This window comes from Gopherus flavomarginatus, chromosome 11 (genome assembly GCF_025201925.1).
Source record: "Gopherus flavomarginatus isolate rGopFla2 chromosome 11, rGopFla2.mat.asm, whole genome shotgun sequence".
Taxonomy (NCBI): Eukaryota; Metazoa; Chordata; order Testudines; family Testudinidae; genus Gopherus; species Gopherus flavomarginatus.
In genome coordinates, this window is record NC_066627.1 from 33016918 (window position 1) to 33040867 (window position 23950).

Genomic DNA, 23950 nt, shown 5'->3' on the forward strand with positions numbered 1-23950 from the left:
TTAAGAGAGGGTCCTGCGCCTTACTTGAACTAAGGGAAGGAAGTGAAGATGGTGATGTTACTAGTTTGGACAAATTAATTGCTTTTCCCCAAACCTAGCTTTGTTTTATTTGTAGCTAAGCATCACCAGCTCTCACTAGGAACTCAAGTGAGACAGTTACATGTTTGGCATCTTTTAGTTCCTCTGTTCTCTTTCATAAACTACATGAGCTCAAAATCCACTTAAAAAACAAGCCAAAAAGCAATTTCTGTTGTCTGTTTTGGACTCTATTGCCTCTCACTTTCTTCTGGAGAAAGCTATAGTTGGTGTGAGTGACACTTGTTTAGAATGACACTTTATAATCACCTAACTCTGGAATTTTCACGCCTTTTTCTTTCTTCTGTCTCTGGAGGTTTACTGCAGCTCTGGTTCATTCATATTTCAAATCCTGGGCTGAGACAACATCCTCAGAGTTAAAAATAGTGTAAGATAGATGGGGGAAGTAGGACAGAGCGCTCTGGTTCTTCAACTCTCCTGTAATTAGGTAGGGATCTGGAGCAAACATTTATAAAGTGTCATGTTTGGCAGGGAAGAGGACATTTAACCCAAGGACATAGATCACTTGTACCTCTTAGCATTGGTAATGCTGGGTCCAGAAAGTCCTTATCCTGAAATGGGGGACTGGAGGGGTCTTGGAGTGACAGCAACAGAGACCAAGGAAGGCACTGGAATGTAAAGTAGCTGCCTGTCTGCATTTCATTTTATTTTATTTTGTGATTCCAGGACTTCTTAATTTTATGAACTTTCAGATTGTTGGGTTGGGCAATATGGCTGCAGGTTTGAATCCATAATCTTCATGTATGAGGTTAGGCATTTCCCCCTCATTATGGGAAATAAGTATTACAACACAATGGCTTATGAATTTTGGGATAATTACGTTTTGTATAGGCTCCAAATGAGATCGGGGCCTCATTGTGCTACAGAGGCGTACTATGAAAAGAGACAAGACAGACACAAGGTGGGAGAGGAAACTGCCACAGAGACAGGAAGTGATTTGCCCAATGTCACACAGCAGGTCAGTGGTAGGGCCAGGGTCGGGGACTCGAACGCAGACGGCTAAGTTCATTGTCTGACTACGAGAGAGACAAGCAACACCAGCAAGGTCCGATCAAAAGCTCTTTATTGACAAGTGCACGCATCAATAGAGAGCAGCTTGTCTCCAGAGAGAACCAGCTTCCTCTTTACGTCCTAGTATAAGCCTATATAGACAGTTCCGTCGCGTCATAGATTATTCACTTGAGCAACCCACCCCCTTCTTCTAACAACTAGAAACTAGACACCTTTAGTATACATGTTTTACAGCATTAGGTGAGTAACAATATCTTAACAAGCACTAGAAGTTAGGAATGTAGGGGAGTTAAAAACAGAGAGAGAACTGAACCAAGGAGTGAAAACAGGGAGGCTGGGGTTTCTTATCAGTTCTTCAAAGGAACTGTCCCTAACACAGCACAGTTGGTACTATGCCAGGAATGCAGCCCCTCCTTTATCTCACTTTTTCCCAACTCTTTGTGAGATGCTGCTTCTCAGTATTTTTCCACTCAAAGATTTCCCAGAAACCTCTATTAGCCTGACTTTGGTCAGGTTGGCATACCTGGTTTTGTCTGCTATATCTTTATTCAGGGCTAACACCAGGAACGGAACCTAAATTTTCCACTAGATCACACTGCCCTAAAGGTCCCCTCCTTGGGCCTCCATCTTGTCCTTGCTCTTGTCTAATGTGTATATGGGACCGTTAGTAAGGACAGTAAAGAAACAGACTTCTGTGTTGTCAGTATACCAGGGACACCTGGGCTTATCTAATCCCACTAGAGCCATTGAATGCTTTACCCCATGATTGGTAGAGGCTGGCATAGGAATGCTAGATGGCTAAAGCTTGATAAATCAAAAGTGATGCCCCCAGGATGGGGGAAGACTGGAAGACCTGCTGAGGTTTATATCTGCTCCTTTAACTGAGTTAATTTACCCACCATCTTAAGAACAACCATACTAGGTTAGACCAATGGTGCATCTAGTCCAGTATACTGGCTTCTGGCAGTGACCAGTGCCAGGTGCTTCAGAGGGAATGAACAGAGCAGGATAATTTCAAGTGATCCATCCCCTGTCATCCAGTCCCAGCTTCTGGCAGTTGGAGATTTAGGGACACCTGGAGCATGAGGTTGCATCCCTGACCATCTTGGCTAATAGCCATTGATGGACCTATCCTCCATGAACTTCTCTAATTCTTTTGAACCCAGTAATGCTTTTGGCCTTCATGACATCCCCTGGTTATGAGTTCCACAGGTTGGCTTGCGTTGTATGAAGAAGTACTTCCTTTTGTTTGTTTTAAACCTGCTGCCTATTAATTTCACTGGGTGACCCCTGGTTTGTGTTGTGAAGGGGTAAATAACGCTTCCATATTTACTTTCTCCACACCATTCATGATTTCATAGACATCTATCATCTCCTCCCTTAGTCATCTCTTTTCCAAGATGTATGTATTAGCTAATCATAAAACCATGTTGACCAGGACAGTTTTTTGTCTCTGCTTATTTCTGGCCAAGAGATTATGACAATTTCATTCAGAAGCAGGTCATGCTACTGTGAACTGATCCATTGTCACTTCACAATTAAACTGCAGGTGTGCATTACCCAAGGGTCAGGTACATCATGATCTTTCATTGGCTGTCAGTTTCTGAGCAGAGTTAAGGTGTTGTTCAAATGGCCTGACGCCTGACTGTATGAGAGATGCATCTCTCCCCGTACCACCTTGCTGCAGCTGAGATCAACAGAAGCACCGCAGCCCCTTATTTTAAAAGAGATGGAGCTGCCTGCAGTGTGTTCTCTCTGAGTGGCCCTGAATTAATTCCACTCCTCCAGGTGCTCACACCCACAATACAAAATCGTCCAAATCTGCTGACCTTCAGGGCATGCTGCAAATCCTACCTCGTCCCTCAGGCTTTGGAAAAGGCTTTTGCTGAGAGTTGGGCTTGTGCACTAAGGTTTGGGATCTGTGGCTGAGGTGTAGTTTGTGAAGGCTGCTCTGTGCAGTTTTGTGCATTACTTGGCATGTTCATTTTACTATGTGGCAACAACACCCAAGGTTCTGGAAAGGTGCAATTTACTGTTTTATATGAATTAAGACATTTGGACTGTCACTTAAGCTGAAGAAGCTACTGGCCTTGCAGGGCTTCTGTGGCAGCTGTGAAGCATTAAATTTTTCTCCTCTGTTCCAAAGGGATCACTGAACTAATTTAAAAACAAAATACACACATTTGTACCTCTCTATACTGTTCAGTACTGTAATTATAGCAGTGCTTTTCCTTTTCTACATGGTCATTTTATTGAATCAAGACTCTTCTCTACAAGGGGTGGCAGCTTTGGAAAAAAAAATCAATTATTTTGTTCCATTTAAAAAAATCCACACCAGCCTCCATACTAAGCTGTTTGGATCCTGCTGTCACAAACAAGTTACATGCATAAGAATTCTGATGAACATAAATCTAGTTAATAAATAATTTCCATTAAATATTTCTTGAACAAAATGACAAAATGTATTTCTAATTTGTCAGGTTTTTTTTTAAATTGTATGATGAAAATCCTCAAACAAGAAGTTTTTTTTTTAAAAAAGTCTTTTGAAAACTTATGAAAAAATTCATTTGGGGATGCACCCTCCTCTTTAAACTTTCCCTACCTTTTTCCTGTGAAAGAAAGTAGGAGTCAGAGAGTGGCTTTTCCTGCCAAAATTAATTTTTGTAAATTTTTTTTACTTTTTTTTCATTTTGAAATTTTTCACTGAAAAATGAAAAATTCCAATCACAATGAAGTTTTTTGCGCACGTGCACACACAAAGTCAATTTGGTTGAAAAGGCATTTTCCATCTAGAAAGGTTACAGGAAAATTTTCCAAGTAGCCTTTTTTTAAAAGGCTTATGATGTCACAGGAGTTGTTTACTCAAGCCTCAAAAATGATCAAGTTCCTTTTTCAGGTTTTATAATAGGAAAAAAAATAGCTAGATGGCTTATTGATCCCAAGCCTAATTTGCAGTCCAGTAGGTAGGCTGGTAGGCTCCGTTGCTCAGAAATCCCAGCTACATTGCTGTTGACTATCTAAGGAATAGAAAGTGTGTTTCAGGATTGTTTAAGTGGTTTTTTGGTTTCATGTTCAGTGGTCATCCTCTCCTTCACAAACCAGAAAAATGAGTGCCTTTAGCACCCTCTGTAGTAAAATGGGTGTTTTGATTTCCCACCTGCTGATATTTGTCTCTGTGTTATCCTACACTATTTCCCCTTTAGATCACTGGTTCAAATCTAACGCTACTCAGAAATTATTCTCCAGTGACTCATTAGTGGAGTGTTTGAAGTGAGTTTGTCTTAGCCCAGTTTGCAGCAGATGGTTTTCCTTATCGCAGATGCCTCCTTACAATTGGCACCCTCATTAACATTTTCAGCAATAAGACCAAGTATTACATGACTGCAGAGAATCCACTCCTCTCATCCCCCTAAAGTAGTTCCCTCAAAGTTAGGAAGGCAGGATGCATTGGGAAGGGTGATGGGGTAGGGGCCTGTATAAGTGTGGTTACAGCTTGATTTAATAACAAACTGCAGCTCACATCTCCTCAGAGAGGAACACTCCTGCGCTAATAATGCTAGTGGGGGAAAAAGGGCCTGTGTTTGGAACACCACATACCTAGAAATTTTCCTAAGAGCTGGTGTTTGTGGTCTTCCTATTTATATGGTGTCTGAGGAAGAGCTAGAGTTGTTGCTCCTCCCAGAACACACCTGCTTCTGGAGTGAAGTAATAACAGGTCAGCTGCTCCCATTTGAGAGTGGGCACCTCAGCAGAGTAGAGGTGGGGCTCGAAGGCAGGTTCAGTAGAAGAGATTGATAGAACTGTGTCCCACTTCCCACGGCCTACAGGGGACGAAAGGAAAAAAGGTTGAGTTTGGTTTAGCTTCAGTGAGACTAATAGAGAGGTTGTTTTACAAATCTCAGCTTAAACCCCCCCTGTGCCTTGCCTGCTTGCACAATGAGCAGCAGCCCTGCTTCTGTGAGTCGGAATGAGGACATTGTTCTTTATGTTGCTCACGTTCAGCAGATAAAGAAAGAACTTCAGTCTCCAGGGCCCTCAGCCAGCTGGCACCTTCCACCAGTGACTTACAAAAATTATCGGCACAGGTTTTTTTTTGTTTTTATTTTTTTAAGGGAGGGGAGGAGAATGTTCTGATCTTTGTGAAATTAGAGAGGGTCTCTTCGTGAGCTACATCTCTAGGAAGGGGCAGAGATGACTTAAGCCGTCCCTGTTTCAGGCTGTTGGGGGATCCAGGGGAGCCAAGACAGCCCTGCAGGAGGACTACTCTAAATTAGGATAGGTAGCCTCCCTAGCACTATGTGTGGCTTGAATGGCTGTAGCCCTGTGTACTCCAATCCAGCTTTAGCCTGTCTTCTGCAGACTGTGCTGGGGAATTTCCCCGCAAGCTGTTTGCGGTTCCTGTAGCGCAGCATGTAATTTGTAGAACATAGGGTGGTATCCCTCCTTCAACACTTACTGATAACTGCAAACATAGCTATAGTCTAACAAAGTGATTTATGGCCAACTTAAGGTTTGCAATTTGAAAATTGCTTCTTTAATTAGTTTTAGCCCCCACAAGAAATATTATACAGTCTGTTCTCTGCAGTGCTGATACATTTAATTTAAGGAGATTTAAAGAATAATGACTCAAAATATTTCTTCTGTCCTATGCCAAGATTTCATTTAAAGTTTAAAAGAAAGTGTGTCCTTAGATGGGGGTTTGTGGCTGAAACCAGGACACTGAAGTGAACTAGCTGATGAGTAGTGCTCCTGTATATCCCCTGCCATTTTCTGTTGCTTCCAGGGGATTAAGTAGGCAGAGATGATAATCAATCTTGGTCCCACTTGCTTCTGGGCACAGTGCAAAATGCCCCCTCTCTTCAGGTGCTGTAATTCACAGCCCATTAGGATGTAGACATGTGAAATGCTTGTCATTAGTGTCAGCTCTCCCAAGTGTGGAGAGATGGGGAGGTCAGCTAGTTAAACTGCAATCAGAAACAACAATATTTTTGCTAAGCAGCAGCATTCACTTCAGAACAGAACATTACTTGCTGTAAACACAAATCAATATTCCAGATTCTCTAAGAAGGACTGTTCGGAATGCCTCGTACAGACAAATTGACTTGTGCAGTCCGTGTGGATGGCGGGCTGTCACAAGTGTTGGCTATTCATGCCATTCTGTAGAGTTTTTTCCCCCCCCTCGCTTTTGGATTTGAACAAAGGGATTGTTTTGTTAATCTCAGAACGGATTCATAATGAAATGCCTCCTGGCAAATGGTTTGCTGGGGATTCAGCTCAGTGTCTGAATAAGCAGAATGAAAACCATTTAAAAACCAGCATTTATAAGCGGAGAAGCTGCCATTCAAGTTCTCGTCTCAGTGAAGCCTTTGAAAATAAGACTTTTATTCGGCAGGGTAGCGCGAGGTGGCCGGCAGTTCAGCATAATCACTTGTTAGCTTCTGATCTGAGATTCGCAGTAGCTGCTCCATTGTGCGCTTGTCAGTCTAGTCACTAAAGGCCAACAGTAGTGCCCAAGGAGCCTTCACTTCCACCTACTGTCAGCCCCAGGATTTGTTCCTTTCTGAGATGTTCACTGGGTGAACAATGCTTCCCCCTTGCCTATTTTCACCCACAGAGCTGCCCCAAATCCCTGACCTTCTTACTAACTCAAAGCAAAGCAGCTAAATGCAGAAGTGAGCAAAAATGCATCGATATTTTTGTTTCTTAAAAAAATAATAAAATGGAATGACTTTATTGCCTGTGGAAATAAAGGGAGACTTACTGCATCTTGTTTGAGTTATGAATAGTGCAGGCAGGTTCTGTGCAAACTCCTGCCTGCAGTTCTGCCAATGCACCTTAGTCCTGACCTGCCAGCCCAGTCTTGTTCTCTTGGTGTTCCTGAGTGCTGACCTGCCACACCTTCTCCTATCATAGGGCAGGTCTGCACTATGGGGCTAAGTAGACCTACGTTGTTCTTCGAGTGATTGCTCATATCCATTCCAGTTAGATGTGCACGGGCCATGTGCACGTTCGTCAGAAGACTTTTTACCCTAGCAACACTTGGTGGGTCGGCTGGACGCCCCCTGGAGTGGTGCCACTAAGGCACCGGATATATACCCCAGCCGATCCAGCCACCCTTCAGTTCCTTCTCACTGCCCGTGTCAGTTGTTGGAACAGTGGAGTGCATCTTAGCTGACCTCCACTCCCCCTAGCTACTCATAGTTTCTCGTTCGTTATCGTGTATATAGTTATAATTCTTATATATATATATATATATATATATATATATATATATATATATATATATATATATATATATATATATATATATATTTAGTTAGTTAGTTAGTTAGTTAGTTAGTTAGTTAGTTTAGTAAAAAATAGTGGGGTTCAGGGAGTAGCCCCTTCCCCGAGCCCATGCCCGGCTCACTGGGTTTCAAACTGTGCTCGGCCTGCCACAGGCCGATGCCGACAGGAGATCAAACAGGAGTCGTGCGGAAGTGCCTCGGGGAATCGCACTTGACAGCTAAGTGCCCCGTTTGCAACGCTTTCAAGCCGCGAACAAGAAAGGAGCGGGACATCAGGCTTAAACAGCTCCTCATGGAGGCAGCTCTCACCCCTCCACCTTCGGCATCGAGCGCTGGTCAGTCGGTGAGCAGAAGCGCCTCCGCGGCACTGGACTGCACCGGTACACCCAAAGACCCTCGGCACCAGATGTCGCCGGCACCGAAGTCGGCTCCACGATGCTCTCTCTCCCCGAGGTTGAGAGAGGCCAAGACTCCTGCTGCTTCGGCACCGCCTGCACTGCAGCCAGAGAGTATGCCTAAGTCGGATCGCCTGGCGCCGACACCCGCCGCAGCACCGACTAAATCGGCACCGTCTATTCTGGTCCCACAAGGGCTGTCGAGTCCGGCGCCTGTTAATTCCCCGGCACGTGCCGCGGTAGAGCTCACTATGCCGTCCATGCCAGAGGCGTTCTCAGCAGCGAGGGACCTGATCGCCTTGACAGACTCGGCACTGCCTCTACCCCCGGCACCGCCTGTGAGGGTAATCCAATCCATAGGCAAGCCAACCTTGATTAGACTACCCTCTGTCGGTGCAGCGGACTGGCACCGCTCACGTTTGCAGTCTCGCAGACCTCCAGGTCCAGATGGTGCTCCTGCTCTCGACGCCGCTCGCAGTCCCGGCACCGTTCTACTACATGGCACCGGTCAGACTCGTGGCACCGGTTGGATTCCCGTTCACCGGCTCACTACCCACGGCACTGCTCCATTTCTCGGCACTGCTCCAGGCACCGTGCCTCCCGAAGCCATTCACGACGCCGGGATTCGAGATCTTGGTCGACCTCCCAGCACCAATCTGGTCGCAGGTCCTGATCTCGATCCCGGTACCAATATGCGTCCCGGCACCAGTCCCCAATACATAGGGGAGCGAGGTCCGTTGGAACATCTGCACAAGGCTTCTCCGCTCCTCCATGGCCATCCAGACATACGTCGGTGTTGTCCCACGCGGACAGCTACTATGACCAAGACTGTGATGCGGATATGCCTGCCAGAGTATTTCAAGAAGCCCGGTCTCAGGACCCAGGACCTCACCAGTGGTCCTTTTGGACACTTTGGGTGTACCACCAGGCCCAAGGTGCTCTGCTAGTTCCGGCCCGCTCTGCTTCTTCAGAGCACCGAGCACCAGAGGCCACAGTTAGCCGTCCTCCTCCACCCGGGACGGAGGAGCCGATAGTCCACCCACCGGGTTCCCCGGTGCCGCTGGAGCAGGAACCGGCGCATGAGCAAGAGGCCATACAGGACCCGCTTGTCCCCGGCATTTCATCTTCTTCCTTTCCAGATGAGGCAGTGGCAGGGACTTCCTCTTCGAGGCCGCCTCCAGTAGACCTAAGAGCCCATCAGGACCTCCTCAGGAGGATAGCGCTCAATATGAACCTCCAGGTGGAGGAAATCCTGGAGGTTGAGGACCCTGTAGTGAGCATCCTGTTGGCAGATACCCCCACTAGAGTGGCTTTGCCTTTCATCAGGACCATCCAAGCCAATGGTGACACCTTATGACAGTCCCCAGCCTCCATTCCCCCTACGGCAAAGGGAGTCGAGCGAAAATACATGGTACCCTCTCGGGGGTACGATTATCTATATGTCCACCCTCCTCGCTAGTTGTCCAATCGGTCAATGAGAGGGAGCGCCATGGTCAACAGGCGCCAGCCCCAAAGTCAAAGGAGGTTAGGCGGATGGACCTACTCAGCCGCAAGGTGTATTCGGCAGGCACCCTACAGCTCCGGGTGGCAAATCATCAGGTTCTACTGAGCCGTTATAGCTACAACACCTGGGCGGAGGTGGGTAGATTTACAGAACTACTCCAGCCTTGAATTTGCTGCATTCATAGAGGAAGGGAAAAAGGTAACCAGAACCTCTCTCCAGGCTTCTCTAGATGCGGCTGACTCGGCAGCCAGAACTCTGGCCTCTGGTATCATCATGAGACACACCTCATGGCTACAGGTTTCCAACCTCCCACCTGAGTTACAATATATCATCCAGGACTTACCCTTTGATGGTAAGGGTCTGTTCTCAGAGAAGACTGATCCCAGGCTACAAAGCTTGAAAGACAACAGGGTCATCATGCATTCTTTGGGCATGCATACACCTGTGACCCAACGCAGACCTTTCCGTCCCCAGACTCACCGCCCGTACTTTGTGCCCAGACACCGGCAAGACTTTAGCAGACGGCGCGGGCGTGGTGGCCGTAGATGCCAGTCCGGACCCCAAGGGGGCCAAAACCGCAACCCCTCAAAACCACCAGCGGGACCTAAGTCTGCCTTTTGAAGGTACGCCCGAGGATGGCGTACCAGTTTCAGGACAGGATCCGTTTCCTCCCTTCTCCAGCCGCCTCTCCTACTTCCTCCCGGCGTGGTCCCAGTTGACCTCAGACCTCTGGGTCCTACGCACGGTGAAACAAGGATACCACCTCCAATTTGTTTCAATCCCACCTTCCCACCCTCCAGCCCAGTCCCTCTTCAGGGACCCCTCTCACGAGCAACTACAAGAGGTACAGACGCTCCTCGCCATAGGAGCAATAGAGGAGGTACCACAAGACGAGAAGGGCAAAGGGTTTTACTCCCGTTACTTTCTGATCCCCAAGTCGAAAGGAGGCCTCAGGCCTATCCTAGACCTGCGAGGCCTCAACAAGTTCATGATAAAGTTGAAGTTCTGCATGGTCTCCCTGGGGACCATTATCTCATCCTTGGATCCTGGAGACTGGTGTGCTGCCCTCGATATGAAGGACGCGTACTTTCACATCGCCATATTTCCTCCACACAGGAGGTATCTTCGCTTTGTAGCCAACCACCAGCACTTCCAATTCACGGTCCTCCCCTTTGGCCTCTCCACAGCCCCAAGGGTGTTTACACAGTGTATGGCCGTAGTCGCCGCACACCTCCGCCAACGTCGGATACACGTATTCCCGTATCTGGATGACTGGCTCATCAGAGGGACCTCCGAGACACAGGTCAGGCAGCACGTAGGCATTATTAGGGACCTATTCACACGTTTGGGCCTGGTCCCCACACAAAGGCTAGATTTCATAGGAGCTAACTTGGACTCCAATCTAGCCAAGGCCTACCTACTCCAGCCACGATTCCAGGCAATGGCGATGATCATTAGAGGTCTGCAGAACTTCCTGACGACTTCGGCTCGCACCTGTCTCGGTCTCCTAGGTCACATGGCTGCCTGTACTTATGTGACCAAATATGCCAGGCTCCGCCTCCAACCCCTCCAAACGTTGCTCAATTCGATCTAACGTCCGGGCAGGGACCCAATAGACGCAATAGTTACCATTCCCCCGAACACCCTACACTCCCTCGACTGGTGACTAACCCCCTCCCTGGTATGTGCAGGCTTACTGCTCCATCCACCACAACCCTCGCTGTCCCTGACGACGGACGCGTCATCTCTCGGATGGGGGGCTCACCTCGGACACCTTCGTACCCAGGGCCTTTGGTCATCGCAGGAGCTGGTGCGTCACATAAATGTCGGAGAGGTGAGAGTGGTCTGCCTGGCATGCCAGACATTCCAGCAGCATCTACATGGCCGTTGTGTCTCAGTGTTTACAGACAACACAACGGCCATGTATTATATCAACGAACAGGGAGGGACTCAATCTTCCCCCCTATGTCAGGAGACCATCCGACTCTGGGACTTCTGCATAGCCCACTCGATAGGCCTGGTAGCATCCTTTCTCCCAGGGGTTCGGAACACTCTGGCGGATCAGCTGAGCAGATCCTTCCTCTGTCACGAATGGTCGATAAGACCAGATGTTGTTCATTCGATCTTCCAGAAGTGGGGCTTTCCCCACATAGACCTGTTCGCTTCTCGCACGAACAGAAAATGCCAAGCATTCTGCTCCTTCCAGGGTCTTTCACCGGGATCGATCTCAGATGCATTCCTCATGTCGTGGAAGCACCACCTGCTCTATGCCTTCCCACCGTTCCCGCTGGTTCACAGGGTCCTGATAAAACTCCGCAGGAACAGAGCGCACTTAATCATGATCGCGCCAGCATGGCCCAGGCAGCACTAGTACACCACACTGCTCAACCTGTCCATATCCAGCCCAATTACCCCGCCACTCCACCCGGACCTCATAACGCAGGACCACGGCAATCTTCGCCGCCTGGACCTGCAGGCCCTTCACCTCATGGCATGGCTCCTGCGTGGCTAAACAGGTCAGAGTTACACTGCTCCGCTCTGGTACAACATATACTCCTGAGTAGCAGAAAGCCTTCCACTCGGCCAACATATCTGGCCAAGTGGAAACGTTTCTTCTACTGGTGTGAAACGCAGAATGCTACTCCCTCTGAGGTCTCGATCCCCACTATCTTGGACTACCTTTGGTCCCTTAAGCAGCAGGGCCTGGCGATATCTTCTTTGAGGGTGTACGTGGCGGCCATCTCCACATTCCATCTAGGAGAGAGTGGCCACTCCATGTTTTCCCAACCTTTAGTTACTAGATTTCTCAAGGGCCTGGAGCGCCTCTACCTCCAAGTACGCCCTGCCCCTACCTGCCCCTACCTGGGACCTCAACCTAGTCCTAAACAGGCTTATGCTTCTGCCATTCGAGCTGTTGGCAACTTGCTTACTGCTATACCTGTCCTGGAAGACAGTTTTTCTAGTAGCCATTACATCAGCCAGACGGGTCTCCGAACTTCGAGCGCTTACGGTGGACCCACCGTATACTGTCTTTCACAGGGACAAGGTACAGTTGCGACCACATCCGGCGTTCCTCCCTAAAGTGGTGTTGGTCTTCCATACCAATCAGGACATCTTCCTTCCGGTCTTCTTCCTGAAGCCTCACTTATCTCGACGGGAACAGCAGTTACACTCCTTAGATGTCCGTAGGGCGCTCGCTTTTTATATCGATCGGACGAAGCCCTTCCGAAAATCCCCCCCAACTGTTCGTTGCAGTGGCTGACCAGATGAAAGGCCTACCTGTCTCCTCCCAGAGGATCTCCTCTTGGGTGATAGCATGCATACGCACGTGCTATGACCTGGCTCATGTTCCCTTGGCCCATCTCACTGCACATTCTACCAGAGCTCAGGCTTCATCAGCCGCCTTCCTGGACCATGTTCCAATCCAGGAGATATGTTGCACAGCTACCTGGTCCTCGGTCCACACCTTTTGCTTCGCACTATGCTCTGGTCCAACAGTCTAGAGATGATGCAGCCTTTGGCTCAGCGGTTTTGCACTCTGCCACATCTCACTCCAACCCCTCCGCCTAGGTAAGGCTTGGGAATCACCTAACTGGAATGGATATGAGCAATCACTCGAAGAAAAGACGGTTACTCACCTTTGTAACTGTTCTTCGAGATGTTGCTCATATCCATTCCAAACCCACCCTCCTTCCCCCACTGTCGGAGTAGCCAGCAAGAAGGAACTGAAGGGTGGCTGGGTCGGCTGGGGTATATATCTGGTGCCATAGCGGCGCCACTCCAGGGCCGCCCAGCCGACCCACCGAGTGTTGCTAGGGTAAAAAGTCTTCCGACGAACGTGCATGCGGCGCGCGCACACCTAACTGGAATGGATATGAGCAACACATCTCGAAGAACAACAGTTACAAAGGTGAGTAACCGTCTTTTACGCAACTCCAGCTACATGAATAACGTAGCTGGAGTTGACGTACCTTAGGTCAGTTTATTTCTGTGTCTACGCTGTGCTGGGTCGATGGGAGAAACTCTCTTGTCAGCTTATCTTTATGCTTCTCATTCCGGTGGAGTACCAGAGTTGATGGGAGAGCGATTGGCACTCGATTTAGACCTGCTGAATCGACCCCTGGTGGATCGATCGCCATGTGTCAATCCCCCAGTAAGTGGAGACAAGCTGTTTGATTCAGCTATGCTGGTGCACCTCAGTCTTGACCTGGAGCACCCTCTCCAAGTCTCAGACCTCTCTTAGTCAGAGTATGTAAAACATTTGTTTGTCAAGTAGTTTTGCAGTGGGAACAAATGGGACTCAGGAGCAAGGCTAAAGCTGATTTTTCCCTTGCCCCCAAACCCAAAATGTGAGCACTGATCTTGAGAGATAAAAGGCTAATTAATATGTTCCACAGGGGGCTCGATTGTGCAGTGGAATAGTGGTTTGGTTCTGCCTGTGCGTAAACTGTGCATATTAACACACCCTGTGCTTTGAATCAATAGATTAATTTAGAAGCAAAGCTATTCAGTTTTAAATTCAGTCGATTTCTACTTCCAACCTTGAATTGATGTCAATTAATTTAAAAGGCATGGAAGGCACCACTACCCACACTGCGTTAGTTTCCTCCTGTGCAGGAGAGTTCAAGCCAGATGGACCAAGCATGAGAATAATTGAGTGATGAATATAGGGGATAATTTTTAAAGTGAGAAATTGGAAGAGAGAAGGATGATAACAAAGCAACTGTGGGAGGGGAGGAGAAGTAAGAAGAGAAGAGCTGACGGGGATAAAAGGAAAACAGGAGGACTGAAAGTCTCAGGAAGATCAGCTGAATAAATGGACAATCCATCATCTCTTGGAGTGTAATTGTGCCCAGTAGCAATAATAGCACAATCCTGTCCTTGCATGAGTTGCTGTACAATTCTTAGTGGATTTTTTAGGATTTTGTGTCCTCTGTGCACAGAGAGACTGTGAGTAGCATTGAGAGAGGAGCTTGGCACTGACACACAAGATAATGTGAGCCATGCAAGACAGGACCTGCTTGCTGGGCCAGTAGGGGAGGCAGGGGAGATAGAGGAGAAAGTGAGAGAAGCGCCACCATTTTTCTTACCAATATTGAGACAAAAGCGATTCCTAAAGGTAGTCAAACTGTCAATCTTGTTACACCATTCTTGAGAAGAGCTGGCTTTTATTGGAGTTGACCGCTGCAAATACATTGAAGAGAGAGAATGCTTAGAAGTGTCCGATGATCTGTGCACTACTTTATCCAGGCAGCCACTTTCACTCTCTCTAGTCCACTGCTGGACTGTCTGGCAGGTACAGTGCTCTGTGCACAAGATATTTACCAGGTGATGAAGAAGAGGAATGCTGTGCCCAGGCAACACAGTTCATCTTTCCAAACCAGAATCTGTTTTGTTTTGTTTTTTTGTTTTTTTTTTTAGCAACACACTGCACTGGCAACTATTGGAAAAGGTGCAGAGAGTAAATCTTCCACAGACATGGCAGGAAAGATCAAAGCTCACTGTACTCATTCCAGAGAGCACTAACAAATAAATTAAGAGAAATTATTTTGCCAGGCAACATCCCCATCCAAGTGGTACCATTATATTCTTCATTTTACAGGTCTTCCAAAGGAGCTTTTAACAATCCTACTTTTCGGATACAGTACTTGGGCTCAGGGAGGACTGGCTCAGAGTCCTTTCAGACCCCATCTGTGCTGCTTCTTTATTGGCCAGTAGGAGTCACTGCTGGGTGACTGTGAAGAGCTTTGAACATGTAAAGATGAAACATAAGTGCTAAACATTATTTCTCTTCCACCTTCTCATGCAGAATGTGCTGTTTCTCCATGATGCTTCTGTGACACTTCTTATAAAGAGGACCATGATCAGTTGTTCTCCCTGTACACCGAGGGTAGGACAAGAAGTAATTGGCTTAGTATGTAGCAAAGGAGATTTTGGTTGGATATTAGGAGAAACTTTCTAACTTTATATGGTTAGTTAAGCACTAGAACAATTTTACCTGAGGAAGCTCCAGCCTTGGCGTTTTTTCAAAATGGGTTAGACAAACGCTGATCAGGGTTGGTCAAGGATGGAACGCATGGTTAATCCTGCCTCGGCACAGAGGATTAGATGACCTCTTGAGGTCCCTTCCAGCCCTACAGTTCTATTGTTTTTTCACAGGGCAAGCTGTCTTGAGCAGGTATCAAATATCACGGAGAACACCTGTAGGAAGTCGTCCCGGTCAGTTAGTATTGGGCTGTTGCACTCCGTTGCACGCCCTGTCTAACGTTTCCCATGACAATAGACTGATGATGAGGCCCCTGTAGAAGTACGCTCACAAGCAAAGCAGCAACAGAAGTCAGCACAGTTCAGGGTATGATGCTGAAAGCCACACCTGAAGCACAGCATTCTTATCAAGGAGCTTGTCCGCTCATGTCTGTAGTGACAGGTTCTCGGCTGCCAGCTGTGTCACTTGGGCCCACAGTTCCTGGTGATCTGCCTGGAGATGGGTAACCTGCTTTTGAGATCCCAGCACCCCATGGGACAGAGAGGGGTCCAATTGATCCATTCCACTCCTGCTGGGACCCGGGGATGGTGGGAGGGGTTGTGCAAATTGTCTGGGTCTGTGGAAGAGGGTACCGGTGACCAGGACGTGGGTGGTCTGGCTGGGTGGTCAGTGTTATATTCAGGAGCCAGATGCAATGGGCATATCTGAAGTGAAGAGCCAGGTGTCAGAGCCAAAAGTTGGAGATGGGGTCAGACAGGAAACAGGAGCCGAAACCAAGGGTCAGTGCAGAGTCAGAAGCCAAAGAGCCGTAGCCTGGGGTCAGAGCTGGAGCAGTTGGAAGCCAAGGCAACAGGGCTCGGACTGGAACAAGGCTAAGGGCAGGAATCGGGAGCAGGGGCAGGGCTGAAGTCAGGAACCGGGGACACAGTAGGGGAGTCAGGTAGCAGATCGCAGGGTCTGTAGCAGCAGCAAGCCAGCATCAACTTTGCTGCACAGACAACTTCTTGTGTCTTTCTGGTTTAAATAATACACCCGGCCCAATCAGGGACTCTGAAGCTCCTCTAGTTAAGTCCCTGTGGGTGGTACCTTTAGTGAGCATAAGGGCTTAGGGCTCCCAGGTGGCAGTATGGATGCAGCAGTAGCCCGCAGACCTGGGTTCAGGACCTGCAGACCCTCACAGCCCTCTGCAAACTGCTTTTGTTCTCCTCCTCATCCCTTCCCCTGCTCCTGAATCTCACATTTAACTGGACAGCCAAGGAGATGCAGCAGGCAGCTCCGGAGGCCAGCAAATGTGTGGCTGTGTGTTCTGCTGCAGCAGAATGTATCCAGTGCCAGCTGGAAGTGAGAGACAATCTCCAATACAGTGCTGGAGGGTGTCCTGCATTCCCTGTATTTTGCACTCTTTTGCTGTATGGCAAAACCTTAGTGTTAGGCCTGAAAAATCTGTCAGACAAAGGCAGTGCACTGTGCCAGGCAGGTGCCTTGGGATGCCAAATGCCTGCCCACACCACAAGCCTCTATTAGTTTGTTGTTAACCGCAGGTATATGGTAACTTGAGTATTTCATTCCCTGGCCATCTCCAGTTACAGTGGGAAAATCAAATGATCTTGAAAGCAGATGTTTCATGGTTAGGCACTTAAACATTTTTCAATGCTGGTTTATTATTATTGACTCAGGTTGATTTTATGAGGAAAGAACTGAATATGCAACTAAACAACAGAGGATGGATCTGAGTATTTTGAGGGTATATGCAGAGCAAGGAGCGGGAGGGGAACTGTTGAGGATGGTAGAAAGGGTATAACTAGGAGGGAACAAAATGAAATTAAGGAGGAAATCAGACTATCGGAACACATAACATTACAGTGAAGGAGGGGTTTCTAGGCTGTGGATGTTTAGAACAAGGCTGGACAAAGCACTAGAAAATACGCTATTGAGAATAATCCTGCAGTAGCTGGGACTAGATTAGGCCATCTCATTGGGCTTTTCTTTCACTGAAGTCTGAATATTTGTGTTGTCTGAAGCTTTTGACTTGGATAACAGTTGTTTTTATAATGTTTGTTTGTTTGTTTTCACTTTCTGATTCTATGATGTGCCTCTCATATTGCTCTGGGCACACAAACAATACAAACTGTATTTAACATTAACCGAAACATGCAAACTGTCTGATGCCTGCATATGGTACTGTACATGTGGACAGCAGCTGGTGCAGAATGCCTTTTGGCCTAAATGTTTACTCAGTTGGAAACCTCAGGGTAATGCAGAGAAAGGGGGCTTTTTAGCTAAGTTAATAGAAGATATCTTGCCCTAGTGTTAACCTATCAGTGTTAATTTCAAACGAAGCATGGGGCAGGGGCCCTGCTAATTGGCCAGCAATTTCTGGGAAATGCCCATTCACACAGAGAACCGTAGAAAACCATTCCCAGGCCAAGCAGCTTGCTATACACATAGGAAAGATTAACACAATACTTTCCACGTGTACAGACTGAGCTCTCAGAGCTTCTGAAGTGGCTGTGAAGGCCCCATCCTCTTCCATGTTTTGAGAACTCTCAGTACCCTAAAACTGGTACTTCGAGAGCTGATGTTGTCTTGAACCGGTTCATTTCACATACAGAAGTACTCTTCATAAAGTTGGGGTGCTTCTGGAAGTGATGCCACTTAGCAATGTGCAGTTCTCTCAGGGTAAGTTGACTGTTTTGAATACTTGCAAGCATTTTGGTCGCACCTAGGAAAATGGTGCCAAGAGCTGGTAGAGGACATTGGACTCTGCCATCGTTCAGTGTTCAATAGGAATACCAAAGCAGTCTGGTGGGTCACATCTACTACCTGAGTGTTAACATCCAGAACATTCTTATACAGGTTTATGGGTGGGCACCTTTAAAAAGATTCCCACATTCCAACTCATTCAGAGAACTTGCAGCCGACATCGATATTTCAGGATAAGCATTGTATGTGGCAGTAACTTGTTAGCTACCTAACCGCAGCGAAAGCAATTAATGTTAATGGTGTTCATTATATATTCATTATATAACATAATTCATTCTGAGAAACGCAGACTGCTAAAGAGAAGGATGCAAATAGCAGCTGTTAATTTCAGAGTCTTTGAAGATTAACCCCAAGAGGAAAAGATAATCACTAGATTCGGATTCCCACCCGACTTGAGCTGAGGGCGTGTATGAACGTAGTAGCCCTTGCTATGGGCTTTTCTGCTGTTTAAAACCCCTCTGAGTGGCCTGCATTGGGAAGCCATTTTGGAGATGCCATTATGGTCTCTCTTATTGCTTGTGCCTCAATTGTTCTCTCCTTCAGAGTGTTCCTAGTGCTCTACAGCCCCTTCTCTCCCCTCTGATCCTTCTGTTACTGTCCTGGCACTATGTTTCCTCGGCATTCCTCACAACTTGAAACAGTGGGGCAGATTTTCAAACACATTAGATCCACAATTTAGTACCTAATCTCTGCTCATAATTGTACAGTGTGCATACTAATTGGGCAAGACCACACATAGTTTGGCTGTGTACATCTGTGCGTGTGCGTGCACACATTCCATTATCTGATTAATATGCTCAAAGTAGGCTGGCAATTACATTTGCATTTTGAATGCCCAACTGGGTATCGAGTTTGTTTGAACATCAGGCCCGTTATGAACAAAGGTGAGAGCTATAGGCTTGAGTGTGACAAAATAGGAAAAGAACGAAGTGCCGGGTGGTTTCTGGATTCCAGGAGTAATTCTCTGAAAGGCCTTTCCTTGGTTCTATTCGATTGTTATTCTGCAGTGTTACCATGTATGCTCAGAACAATAGCTGATTGCCTGTGCTTTCTCTCTTGTTTGTAGACGGGGATGGCCGGAGACTAAAAGGTGCTATCCAGCGGAGCACAGAAACTGGTCTGGCTGTCGAAATGCCAAGCCGGACGGTCCGTCAAGCCAGCCACGAATCCATTGAAGACAGTATGAACAGCTATGGATCTGAAGGAAAGTAAGTCAGCAGGGGCCAGTTGGATAATCACTTCTGGAATGCTCCATTCCCCCTAAACCTATTTCTTCTTGCATGATAAATGATACATTTGTCTGACTTACACATGCTGTAGGTGCATTGGCAAGGAATTCAGTTACTGAGTCAGAACAGAGCAGTTCTTTCCCTGCAAGGTTTGCAAGTAGTTTTGTCGTTTACACACTTCTTTTAGTATGCTCATGAGTCTGAACTGAAGAGGATACCCATCACTCATTACAGATTTGCCTTTAAAAGAAAACTCTCTCGGGTGGTTATGGTAAATAAGATTACAAGTGTTGATGTTTATAATGTGTTACATTTCTGATGTCTATCTTCTACCACAAACTCATTTGCGGGGGGGGGGGGGGGAAATGATTGTGTCAAGGGATGGAAGGGACATATCTAGCAAGATAATCTCTAGTAAATAATTAAATACATGTTATACTCTTGGAAGTTTTAAACTTTTGGTGTCCGAGTTATTGTCTTCGGGTGATATATTTAGAAAGCTTTCTGGGCCTGCAGAACAGCAAGAGCATGATACACTTGATTTGGGCCTTGCAGCTTTGTGACAGTACATATCTTGAAGCATAGAAAACACAGGCCAAAATTTTGGGGATCCGAGTTGCTTGAAATCCTGATTTTGTTTTTGCATGGTTGAGGCAATGTGTGGAGATGATCACTTTCTATCCAGGTGCCTTCCAAGAGAATCTTTTTGGGAAAACTCTTCTGCAGTAAGAAGGGGCCCTTGTTAACTCAGATTCTGTGCACATGGCTGCAAGAGCAGTAACTGACTTCATAAGTTCACAGCGTGTAACTAAACTCTGCTTATGTTCTGTTTAGATGTGCTACTGACGTCTGAATTGGGATCAATATTAACTACCAACTGTGGCTTCTGTCTGTCTGTCCTATCTGTCCATTCATTCCTGGCATTCCTAATGAACCCATCACTGAACTATCTATGTGCCCGTGTAGACCAAAGGCTCTCTAAAATAAATAATAATTAAAACTGTGTGATGAGAAAAGTAACTATTTTAAGGGAAAACCAAACTTTCCTTTGATATATCAACAAGGATAACAGTGGGAACACTACACAGCTCTGCATCCAGGGCAGAAATAATTAGGAGCTGTCTCTGAGGCAGAAATCCTGTCACTCCAAACCTGTGGTGTAGTTTATCTCCTCTGTGAGGACCTTCCTCCAGGGAAATATCCTGCCATATTCCCACAGCCCTGCCACTCTGAGTTCTACCTTCACCTCAGACTCGGAGGATTAGAGATTAAGCCCTGTCCCTTGGCAATGCAGGCTGAGAATCTGCTTTCCCTGCAGGGCAGGATTCTTTCCTTTACATTTATGCAGTTTGGCCTCTCAGGCCACGTCCAGACTAGGAATTAAAATCGATTTTAGATACGCAACTTCAGCTACGTGAATAACGTAGCTGAAGTCGAATTTCTAAAATCGAGGTACTCACCAGTCTGGACGGCGCTGCATCGATGTCCGCGGCTCTCCGTGTCGATTCCGGAACTCCGTTCGGATTGATGGAGTTCCGGAATCGATGTAAGCGCGCTCGGGGATCGATACACCGCGTCCAGACTAGACGCGATATATCGATCCCCGAGCAATCGATTTTAACCCGCCGATGCCGCGGGTTAGTCTGGACGAGGGCTCAGGAAGGCTGTATAATCCTTTGGGACATCTGTGCAGTATTATTGCATAGCCATGCAGCCATGGCCAGGCATTGGTAGAGAAATAGAAGCCTCTTCCAATGAAAATATTGTACCTCGGTAAATGCCATTGTGCTGTGGTGTGCTGCATGAGCAAAGGAAAATAACACACAACTATAAGCTTGGTCTAGGAAAATAAATCCTCTCCTGCAACCCCACGTATTTGTTAAAGCTGCTATAAAATTCCTGTTATAACCATTTTTTCCTCAAATAAGAAGTCATAATGTTCTAGAGGGCTCTGCTAGGCATGGGATAGCCCTCCCCATACTCCTCTGGAAAGGGTGATAAATGTTTGTTGTGTGCTTTTTTTCTTAGCTCAGTTAATTGAACTCCTTGAGAATCCCCCCAGGTATCTGCAATTATCGGTCGAAGCACCAGTGACTAACAAACAGGTTTGAGAGCACAAAGAGCCCATAGGGCTATATGTGCTAGAAAAATGTTGGGATTTTGGATTATTTTTAGCGTTCTTGTTCTTAACAAAGAAGAGACACGTTTGGCGAGTTGTTTAGAGAACCAGAAATTTAGACTCTGTTAAACCAAATCCATTTTTGCCTCTCTCGCAGCCTGCAGAACACAATTACAACAAGAGAAAAGGAGATTCATGTGACCACATTACCTCTGGCAGGGTTTTCTTTTAGTGCTTGGTTTCTTACTGCTACAGACATAATGAGGACAGAGACCGTCTTAGCCTAAGGCCTTTAACAAACCAATCTTTAACAAGATAAGATTGTGCCAATATTTCAAGTCGTACATCAGTATGCAAATTCTTTCCAGGAGGTTCTAGGCCCATTCTCCAAAAGTGCTTGCTTTGGAAACTTGAGTGTATTTTCTATAATCCTCCATGAGGGGAGGACTACCTGGAAGATCTCTTAACGACAGCCCATTAATCCTCAGTACCTTTCAGTCCGCAGGTGAAGCTCTGGAGTTTTCTTTTTCCTGAAGGAGGGAAGAGAATCTCTGCTCTCAGTAATTTGGAGTTATACATGCTTTTAAAAAATAGATAGTTTGTGCTGACTTCACTGGTGCTTTTATGTAGCCTGTTGTAAAACTAGGCAAATATCGAGATGAGCTGATGAATCCCCTGGAAGTTATCTGCGCACCCCCAGGGGTACACGTACCCCTGGTTGAGGTTGTTCTGAGTTGCACCAAAGGCAAAACATGTGCCTACAAGGAGAGTTAGGGAGGCTCAGCGGTGAAGAGAGGAGAATGGTATATTCCAATGGACACTGATACTCAGAGTCAGGACTCACCAAATGGGGTGGAAGTTGGAAAGAAAAAGCCCAGAGTATGTGAACTGTAAGAGTGCAAGTGCCATCTTTTTTATAACTTAATGACAGCACCAGGTGCACAAGATCCCAGAAGTGATTTAAAAATAGATGTGAAAAGAGGTCACAAACTCCACAGGGACAAGAAAAGAAATTAATGATGCTTCTTTCCAAAGCTGGCTGTGCTGGAAAGAGCTCTGCATACTTAATGCATAACACGTCATGCGCTGGGCTGAGGAGAGGAAGAGCATGGCAGAATGCGGGACAGAGGCGATAAGCTCTGGTGCTCTGGATTTTCTTCGAACCATTCATTATTGACATTGGCGTTTTCCACCTAACTGTTCAAACCACTATCCGTTCCCAGACAGGCTTTGAAAAAGCAGCTCAGAAATTTGAATATATTTAAAGGGAGATGGTCCAACAAAGAAGGAATTGTCTCTTTTGGCAGTGAAGGGCATAAAACTAGCAATGGCATTTGCTGGGCTGTGCACAACATCAGGTGAACACAGGGGCAGGTGATGAGCCACTGGCGCTGCATCAACAACTGGCCTGGGGCCTTTTAAGCCATACCTACACTACACTAAATTGGCACATCTGAAATCTGTCCTATCTTCAGGATAGGCATGCAGCCTGCAGAGAGCACCGGGCAAACTTCTAAAGTCATAAGGTGTATAACTAAATATGTGAATACAGGCTTAATTTGTTCTCACAATTATTAGGATTGTGTGCACAAATCATGTAATTTTGCACATCTGAGTTCTTACAAATATACCTCCAGAAGTACATCACTTGCACACGTAATTACTCCATTTGCAAACTCAACAAGGGTAATTAAATACATATTTTGCCAGTACATTGCATACCTAACATCTTTGCAGATCTGTCTGCCAGAATATTAACACTGCATGGCTGTTTGGATTAACATGGTGCATTGCATTAGAAGTCTAATAAACTAAGCCTGTGTCTGTGATCTTGTCTCCCTCTAGTGGGTAGTAGCAGCAACTGTAATAGCCTGCCATTTACAATTCAACAATAAATCCAGCTTAGCTGTCTACTCCAGAAATAAATAAATAAATAAATGGAGATATACCAATCTCCTGGAACTGGAAGGGACCTTGAAAGGTCATCAAGTCCAGCCCCCTGCCTTCACTAGCAGGACGAAGTACAGATTTTTGCCCCAGATCCCTAAGTGGCCCCTCAGTGATTGAACTCACACCCCTGGGTTTAGCAGGCCAATGCTCAAACCATTGAGCAACAAGTGGGTTTTTTTTACCCACAAAAGCTTATGCCCAAATAAATCTGTTCGTCTTAATGGTGCCACCGGACTCCTCATTGTTTCTGTGGATGCAGACTAACATGGCTACCCCTCTGATACGGTCTATGCCAGTGGTTTTCAACCTGTGGTCCGCAGACCATGTCTAAGATTTCCAAAGGGATCCACACTTCTATTCTAATATTTTAGGCGTCCATAAATGAAAAAAGGTTGAAAACCACTGGTCTACTCCATTAGCCCAAGTGGTAGGGGCTTGTGCTTGTGGCGTTGAATGTTCCAGGATCAGTACTCAATAACAGCCATGGTATCGTCATATGCACGACCATGGTTTGTTCTGCTTGTGTCTCTGGTCTACACCTCTCTGTTGAAGATTACTGCAGCCATGGGTCAAAGTGAGCAGGGCTGCCCTTCGATCTCCCCTGATCACA

At 46.6% G+C, this 23950-nt stretch overlaps 1 protein-coding gene across 2 annotated transcripts in view; it reads left to right on the plus strand.

The window, feature by feature from the left end:
* Positions 1–23950, plus strand: part of RIMS4 (regulating synaptic membrane exocytosis 4) — a 178722-nt gene that overhangs the window by 132144 nt on the left and 22628 nt on the right. For both annotated transcript variants that reach the window (XM_050917465.1, XM_050917464.1), the window contains one exon: positions 19109–19250. In XM_050917465.1, coding sequence (XP_050773422.1) covers positions 19174–19250 — 77 coding nt within the window. In that variant the 5' untranslated portion in view covers positions 19109–19173. The remainder of the gene's footprint in view (positions 1–19108; positions 19251–23950) is intronic.